Source organism: Carettochelys insculpta, chromosome 8 (genome assembly GCF_033958435.1).
Source record: "Carettochelys insculpta isolate YL-2023 chromosome 8, ASM3395843v1, whole genome shotgun sequence".
In the NCBI taxonomy this organism is placed as follows: Eukaryota; Metazoa; Chordata; order Testudines; family Carettochelyidae; genus Carettochelys; species Carettochelys insculpta.
In genome coordinates, this window is record NC_134144.1 from 47,954,076 (window position 1) to 47,963,070 (window position 8,995).

At 51.7% G+C, this 8,995-nt stretch overlaps 1 protein-coding gene across 4 annotated transcripts in view; it reads right to left on the reverse strand.

Annotated features, from left to right (window-relative positions):
- FMNL2 (formin like 2) overlaps window positions 1-3,816 on the reverse strand; it is a 273,735-nt gene extending 269,919 nt beyond the window's left edge. For 2 of the 4 annotated variants that reach the window (XM_075001076.1, XM_075001077.1), the window contains exon 1: window positions 3,229-3,816. In XM_075001076.1, coding sequence (XP_074857177.1) covers window positions 3,229-3,345 — 117 coding nt within the window. In that variant the 5' untranslated portion in view covers window positions 3,346-3,816. The remainder of the gene's footprint in view (window positions 1-3,228) is intronic. The other 2 variants (XM_075001074.1, XM_075001075.1) reach the window with 1 other exon arrangement.
- Between the last annotated feature and the right edge of the window lie 5,179 nt (window positions 3,817-8,995).

Consider the following 8,995-nt stretch of genomic DNA (forward strand, 5'->3'; position numbering starts at 1 on the left):
TTCTTAACACAGTGATCATCATAACATCATGTGTAACAGCGAGATCTTCCAACAGAGGCCTGTGAGCCTCTTTAAATTTGGGTCAAGCTTTGAAGTCCTTACTCAGAGAAGCAGGTTTGTCATCTCCAGATCATACATTCCCCTTAGTCAGAGCACCTACAATATGACACCCCTGTAGTAAAGGTTGCAAGACATTTGTCTCTACACTCCATAGCCCCTGCTCTTGCTCAAGCGAAGGGCAAGATTGCTGGATGAAGCCTACTGCTACTTATACAGTTACTTTAAAGGCATGTAACACACATGACCTCCTCACACACTAGCTACTCCTTCCACCGACTGACTCTGCCACTGATCATAACTTAAAAGCAGTTTTTCTTCTGCAGATTACTTACACAAACTGATTCAGGTTTAGGCTTCTGGATAGGTTTAGGCATAATGGGGTTGATTCTGATTTCTCGCATGTTACTCTCATAAATTCAATGAAGTTATTCCTGGTTTGCACAGGTAAAAGCAAGAGATGAATTGGGCTCTCTTAATACGTTCAATAACAACACCTTCCCATTTGGTATATCACTGGGGTTCTTTCTTGAATAGGCTTACTCTTTTCTTACACATGATAATCTGACTGGGTCTACCAAAAACAGTCTAAACACCTATCAATTTGAGCCTGAGAGCTGTTTCTCCAACAACATTAAGTTCTTCACAACACAAAAGAAAAAGCTACAGTGTGACTATACAGTAATATTTAACATGAACTCTGGTTACAGTATATATATTTGCTTATGTATATTCATCCTCCCTTTTGTGTGGCAGGATCTTCATTGTAGCCAAGGAAACTCTCTTCGCAAATAAGAATTGCACAAAAAGAATGTAATATTTTTATTGGTCTGTATAATCCATTCAAAATACTTAAATGCAGGAAAAATATATGATATGTGCTTTTCCTGGAGATTACTCTATAACCATCGATAGAATTTATGTCCTTTCCTTGAAGGCTGTTCTGGGAATCTGATTTGAAATACTGAATCATGTATGCTATGCAGATAAAGATATATTGATATTAAAATAAATATCCTTCTCTGTTTAACAGCAAAAAGTAATGAAAAACATGGGCAGAAATAATAGCAAGGAATGTATACACTAAAATGTGTATTTATGCAAGGGTAGGTGTTTGATTTTTTTCATTTTACTTCAATCTAGACCTCTCTCTTGGTCCTTCCCAAGACAGCATGCTGAGTTTTCTAGAAACTGCAAACACTAAGGAAAGTGAACTTCTTTTTAACTGTCAGACAGACAAATGCAGAGACCCACCAAGTACTTTACATGCAATTTATGTTTTCCAAAACATTCAAAAAATGTGTGTATTTAATTTACGCCGGGAAAACTTAGTTTTAACCAAACACTCCACACTTTTAATAACTTGTCAATCATAGCAATGATGAACCCAAGCCATATGTTATTAGTGGATTACAATACTGAAATCTCTAAATACTGTGTGAAAGTACTAATCTCAGGTGAAAAGAATTAATTTTTACTAGGACTTCTGCAACAGCTGATGGGGTGTCAATACCCCTTCTTCCCCCAGTTCACAGTCTCAGACTCTTTATGCCATAGTGCTTTTTTAGGCATAAACACATTACCAGATGAAGCCCATTGAGAAACCACATAAAAGTAATGTGTATCTAGTGAGAAAGAAAATTCACAAAACTAGAAAAAGGAAAGTATAGACCACAGCAAAGTAGTCCCTTTCCTTCATTTCATATATGAGTGCTTTCAGCTGGACGTTAACCTAGGTATAAGAAAACTAGTACTACCAGTGCTAATTTCTTTAACAACATTATACAGTTCAGAGACAGGGAAATACAACTGACACTGGCACAGTGTAACCCACACACCTATGTGTGGTTAACTGTCCCAGGTAGTGGTACCGAGACCACTTCACAGAGAAAGAATAAGTGCCCTCTACAGCCTATACAGAGAGCCAGCTAGTGATTAGCTCAAACTATAGAGGCACCCACACTACGTTCCAGAGGTCCCAGATTTGAGTCTGCCTAACTACATCTACACCAGAGAGATCTTTTGAAAGAGTGCATCTACATGCAGAAAAGTGGCTCAAAAAAGTGATCTGCTCTTTCAAAACAGAGTGTCCACACAAGCTCTGCTCTTTTGAAAGAACAGGCCAGGGACTGAAAATGAAGACCATTCTTTCAAACGAAGGGCCCTGCAGAGTGTTTATACACAATATTCTTTCAAAAGGGGGAGCTCTTCCTGAAACAGGAAAGGAAGGGTGCTTTCGATTTACTTTCCAGAGAAGGTTCTTTGTGGGTAGATACTCCAGAGGCTCTTTCAAAAGAACCTGCTAGTGTAGACACAAGCCCCCCGTGGGCAGCTACAACAGCAAGTGCTACAACCCCCTTTGCCAATAAGTCCCAATGCAGCTCACTCGCCCTTCTGCCTCCCAGCAAAAATGTGCGGCAACACTGCAAGTGTGACCCCTCGGGACGGCTATCCCTGCAGGGGGCAAATGGGCCACACACGTGGTAGAGGAATTCATCTGCTTCCCTAGAGCTGTTCCTCGGGCACGTCAGGGAGATGAGCAGCCGAGCACACGCGAGCCCCGCTCCGAGCACCCTCCGGGACCGCTTCTCGAACCCCGATTCGAGGTCGCCGTCCCGGTGGCAGCGGGGCCAGACTCGGGCCCGCCCCGCCCTGGGGTGCAGCTCCTGCGGCCCCGGCCCCGGCCCCGGCGGGAGAGGCTGGTGGGGGGAACGAGGCTCTGACCGGCTGAGGGAAAGCCCCAGTGAGCGCCGCTAGGGAGGCGACGCGCTCCCCGCCCAGCCCGGTCCTCTCCTCCCCCCGCCCCGGCCGGACCTGGGAACCCTCCGCGCCGCCCGCCGCTATTGTCTGCCCCTAGCCGGAAGCCCCCGCTCGGCCGCCGGCACCGGCCCCGGCCCGGCAGCGCTCCTCGCCAAACTTTGCCTAAGCCTGCCGAGGCGGCCCCAGCTGCAGCGCGGCGGAGCCAGCCGCCCGGCCGCGCGCAGCCCCTGCAGACAATAGGGGGGCGGCTCCCCGGCAGCGGCCCGTCTCCCCCCGCCCCGAACCCCGGGGCTTGGGCTGGGGCTTGGGCCGGGACGCTCCTCCCCCCAGCCCGCTAGTCCCGGCCGCGGGCAGTTCCCCGCCCGCCCTGCGGGGGGCTCCGGCCTCCGGCCGGGTGACCCTCGCACTCACCAGGACGACGGCGAACCGCTCCTCCAGCTCGCCCGGCTCCGGCATAGGCAGCTTGAGCGGCAGGTGGTGCGCCCTGAACTCGGTCTGCTGCGCATCCATGCTCCCGGCGTTGCCCATGGCGCTCGCCTGCCTCCGGCCGCCGAGCCCAACCGCGCCGCTGCTCCGTCCCCGCCGCCCGGCGGGCCCCGATCCGGCCGAGCGCCCCTTAAACGCCCCGCGGGAGCGAGCTGCACGGAGCGAGGTCTCCCTCTAGCAGCGGCCGGGGAACTGATCGCCCGCAGCCCACATGCCGGCTGTCCCCGCGCGCGCGCTCGCTGGCTTCCTTCGGCAGAGGTCGGGCGCACGGCGGGCTCCTAGCGGCATGTTGCGCCAGTCCCACACCGCTCCCCGCGCGCAAGCCCCCGCCGGGGAGACCCGATCCCGCCTTCGCGGCGTGGCGTGGCCGTGGCAGCCGCCGCTGACACCCAGGCGCTGCCGGCGCCCCCGCACGACACGAGGGCTCGTGGCGCCTGCAGCACGCGGGCGAGCCGCCGCGGACTCCCAGCCCAGACAGCAGCACAGCCCTGCCGCTGCACAAAGCCCCCTCTCGGCAGCCACCTCCCACCGAGCCGCTCCCCGCCCCCGCCCCGGGGGTAGCTGGGACTCGTAGTCCCTCCGCCCGCGGAGCGCGGGAATCGGCATGCCCAGAGAACCGCGCACACGCGCTCGCTCGAGCTCCCTCCGACACACTTGGTCGCTCGCTCGCGCTCTCTTTCTCTTGCTCTCTCCAGGTCACAGATGGAAAACAAATGTGTCCCGTCGTGAGAGTTTCTGTCTTCCTTGACCACGGTTCCCTGAACACAAGATTCAGAGGGGTAGCCGAGGTAGTCTGCATCTGCAAAAGCAACAAGAAGTCCTGTGGCACCTTATAGACTAACAGGTATATTGGAGCATCAGCTTTCGTGGGCCTTTGCAGGATGTTGGGCAGGTGCAGGGGCAGCAGCCAGGGGTAGCTGGGCCATCATGTCCTGCCAGATGCTGGTAGTGGCATCAGAGTGGGATAGGAGGTGGTACCAGGCCAACAACCGCCACTTCCTGTCATCGTGCACCCTCCTCTCCATTAGCTCCATCATCTTCCAGAGGGCAGCATTGTGGTCCCTCTGGAGGTCCTCCTGCACACAGCATCAGCCCCTCTGGCTGTGCGCTCACGCTGATGGTGCGGTAGAGCTGGCCCATCCTGGCAGTGAGGTGGAGCTGGCCCAGACCTTGAATGGCATGGGTGCAGTGGTATGGAAGACAAGGAGGAGAGACAATGAGTCATTCACACAACACAGCCCCTGAGGCCCTGCCCCTCACTGTGAGCAACAACCAACAGCCCTTGGGGCCAAGGGATGGGAATGACCCAGAAGCAAAGCCATGTGTGGCCTGCACAATGGGCCCTGCCACATGGAGTCTCCGCAGTGCCTCCAGGACCAGACTGACTGCAGGGCTTCCCCAACCTCTCTTCAATGGGCTAGTGGCTAAGGGGGGTGTCCAGCCACAGAGGGGTTCCCTCGTGTGGTGGGTGAGCCAGGAGCAGCCTGACCCTCCCTGGGGCCCCCACACACCCCTGTGGCTCGCAGCACTGTCCACAGGAGCGGGTCCTGCCTCATGGCTGTGGGCATGCCCGCATGCCAGGCACTGTACTCCTCAACGTGTCTGGGGTCAGGCTGGCACCCTTGTGGCTAGTCTGCTTCCAACTGTGGCAGGTGCTGGGATGCCCTCCCCTGCCCTGTGGCTCGCCCAGCCTCCCATGAGGCTGGCAGCAGGCTAATGCCCTTGATCAGGGCCTGTCTTCTGGATCCAGGTGGTACACACTACTTTGCACACAGTTCCATGTTCCAGGACCGCAGTGTGAGGTCCCACCTGAGCTGGCTGGCTGACGCTCACAGCGTGCCCCATCTATGCCTGCCTCACACACCTGGAGTGTGTGACACGCAGGGGTACTTACCGGAGGGACCCTCGCCCAGCTCCAAGGATTCCTGGGAGGTGGCCTGGCTGGCAGGGAACAGCTTCAGGTTGATCATGAATGTGCTGCTCCTCACCTCCGAGGCTGTGTCTGCCTCCAATTCCACTGGGGGCTGGGACTCAGATGCCTTCTTCTCCTCCCCTGGTGGCTTGAGCTGTGGTCAGTGCCTTGTTGATGGGGCAGATTGGAAGTGATGTGTCCCCGCTTCCCAGGATGTCATGGATCTCTTGTAATGGGGGCAGATGGCAGGTCATGACCTGGCACACCAGGCAATGTTGTGGGCCCAGACATAGCCCTGTTGGAGCTCCTTTACATTAGCCCAGACCTTCTCCATTGATCGGGGTGGGGGCTGGCCCAATTCCGCGAGGGTGATGGCCAGCTGGGTGTAGGAAGGGACATAGCGGTGCTTTGCCTTGAGGACCTGTTGTATCTCCTCCTCTCCTCACAAGTCCAAAAGGACCTGGACCTCAGCCCCAGTCCAGGAGGGGTCTGGCCTCTTGGTGTACTAGGGTGGCTCCTGGGATCCCTCCAGCCGGTCCCTCAAGGGCCCAGGGGGGTCACAGGGTGTCTATTGCTTGGCCATCTGCACAGATATGAGGGCATGGGAGGTTGCAGCCTGTAGCCCTGCTGCTTCCACACTCTCCGTTTTCTGCCACAGGCTTTTCTAAGCTTCCTGCGGCTTTAAGAAGGACTGACAGCAGGAACCATAGAGTGCTGATTGCTGTGGACAGGGAGTCCCTCCAAGGTTATCCAACCAGTAACCTGGAGTCCTTTTCTGTCTACAGATGCACACCCCCACCCCAGAACACCCAGACGTGCCTTGTGTCAACGGACTATGAGGTAGTTGAAATAACGGAGACTTGGTGGGATGATTCATATAACTGGAGCACGGTCATGGAAGGTTATAAACTGTTTAGGAATAACAGGTGGGAGAAAAGGAGGAGGAGTTGCTCTCTGTGTGAGGGAGCAGTATGATTGCTCAGAACTCCAGTATAAGGAGGGAGAAAATCCATTTGCGTGTCTTTGGGTTAAGCTTAGATGCAGAAGTAACAGAGGTGATGTTGTAGTTGGTGACTGCTATAAACCGCCAGATCAGGAAGATGAGATAGATGAGGCTTTCTTCAGGCAGCTTCCAAATCACAGGCCCTGGTTCTCATGGGAGATTTTAATCATCCAAACATTTGTTGGAGGACCAATACATCAGCACACAGACAGTCCAGGAAGTTTTTGGAGAATGCTGGGGATAACTTCTTGGTACCAGTACTGAAGGAACCAACCAGGGTCCAGTTGACCTGCTGCTCACAAACAGGGAAGAACTAGTAAGAGAAATAGAAGTGGGAAGAAGCCTGGGCTGCAGCAACCATGAGATCTTAGATTTCAGGATCCGGACAAAAGGAAGAAAGGTGAGCAGAAATATAAAGACCCTTGATTTCAAAAGAGCAGACTTCGACTCCCTGAGGGAACTGATGAGCAGGATCCCTTGGGAAATGACGATGAAGGGGAAAAGAGTTCAAGAGAGCTGGCAGTATTTTAAAGAAGTCTTACTAAAGGCACAGAAACAAACCATCCCGCTGCATAGTAAGAAATGCAAACATGGTAGGCAATCAGCTGGTTTAATAGGAAAATCCTTAGTCAGCTTAAACTCAAAAAGGATGCATACAAAAAGTGGAAAAGTGGACAGTTGACTTAGGAGGAGTATAAACATATAGCTGGAGAATGCCAGGGAGTAATCAGGAAACCGAAAGCACATTTGGAACTGCAGCTGGCAAGGGATGTGAAGAGTAACATTAAGGGTGTCTACAGGCATGTTAACAATAAACGAGTTATGAGAGAAGGTGTGGGGCCATTACTGGATGAGGGAGGTAACCTAGTGACAGATGATGTAGGAAAAGCTGAAGTACTTAATGCTTTTTTTGCCTCAGTCTTCACAAACAAAGTCAACTCCCACACAGCGGTCCTAGACAATGCAGTATGGGAAGGTGGAGGGCAGCGATCTGTGGGGAAGGAACAAGTTCTGAGCTATCTAGAAAAACTAGATGTACACAAATCCATGGGTCTGGATTTAATGCACCCAAGGGTACTGAAGAAATTGACAGAAGTCATTGCTGAACCTTTGGCCATTATCTTTGAAGACTCTTGGAGATCAGGGGAGGTATTGGATGACTGGAAAAAGGCAAATGTAGTGCCTATATTTAAAAAAGGAAAGAAGGACAATCCAGGGAACTATAGACCGGTCAGCCTTACCTCTATCCCTGGAACAATAATGGAGGGAATCCTCAAGGAATCCATTCTGGAGCACTTGAAAGAGGGGAAAGTGATCAAAAATAGCCAACATGGATTCACCAGGGTCAAGTCCTGCCTGACCAATCTGATAAGTTTCTATGATGAGGTAACAGGCTCTGTGGACATGGGGAAATCAGTGGATGTGATATACCTTGACTTCAGTAAAGCTTTTGATATGGTCTCCCACAACATTCTTGTCCATAAGTTAAGGAAATATGGATTGAATCCTTGGACTATAAAATGGATAGAAAGCTGGCTTGATGGTCGGGCCCAACAGGTAGTGGTCAATGGCTCAATATCTGGATGGCGGTCGTTTTCAAGCAGAGTATCGCAAGGCTTGGTTCTGGGGCCAGTGTTGTTCAACATCTTCATTAATGACCTAGATGAGGGACTGGATTGCACCCTCAGCAAGTTTGCAGATGACACAAACCTAGGGGGAGAAGTAGATACTTTGGAGGGTAGAGAGAGAATCCAGAGTGACCTGGATAAATTGGAGGACTGGGCCAAAAGAAATGTGATGTGGTTCAACAAGGAGAAGTGTAGAGTCCTGCACCTGGGGCAGAAGAATACCAAGCATTGTTATAGGCTGGAGACCAACTGGCTCAGCAGCAGGATGATGGGAAGGGACCTAGTGGTTATGGTGGATGAAAGGCTGGATATGAGTAAACAGTGTGCCCTCGTAGCTAAGAAGACTAGCGACATACTAGGGTGCATTAGGAGGAGCATTTCGAGCAGATCTAGAGAAGTAGTTATTCCCCTCTATTGGCCACTGGTGAGGCCAAATCTGGAATATTGTGTCCAGTTTTGGACCTCCCACTATAAAAATGATGTGGATTTGCTGGAGCAGGTTCAACGGAGGGCAACAAAAATGATTAAGGGTCTGGAGCACAAGACCTATGAGGATAGGCTGAGGGATTTGGGCTTGTTTAGTTTACAGAAGAGAAGACTTAGGGGTGATTTAATAGGAGCCTTCAACTTCCTGAAAGGGAGCTCTAAAGAGGAGGGTGAGAGACTGTACTCAGTGGTGTCAGATGGCAGAACAAGGAGTAATGGTCTGAAGTTGAAAAGGGAGAGGTGTAGGTTAGATATTAGGAAAAGCTACTTCTCTAGGAGGGTGGTGAAGCACTGGAATGCATTGCCTAGAGAGGTGGTGGATTCTTCATCCCTCAAGGTTTTTAAGTCCTGGCTTGACAAGGTCCTGGCTGGGATGACTTAGGGGGGTTGATCCTGCTTGAAGCAGGGGGCTGGACTAGATGACCTTCTGAGGTCCCTTCCAGCCCCATGATTCTGTGATCTCTGGTGACAGAGGCATTATTCCTTGTGGGAAGTGGGGTACAGCTGTCAACAAAACTGCTGCGTTCTGTCAACTTACTGTCCACAGAATGCGCTTAGTAAACTGAATGCTCCCCAGACAAAACCCTCTAGTACAGACATAGACTTATAGTATATTGTGACAGTTACCAAAGCTAGACAATTGCAGAATTTTCCTACATCAGT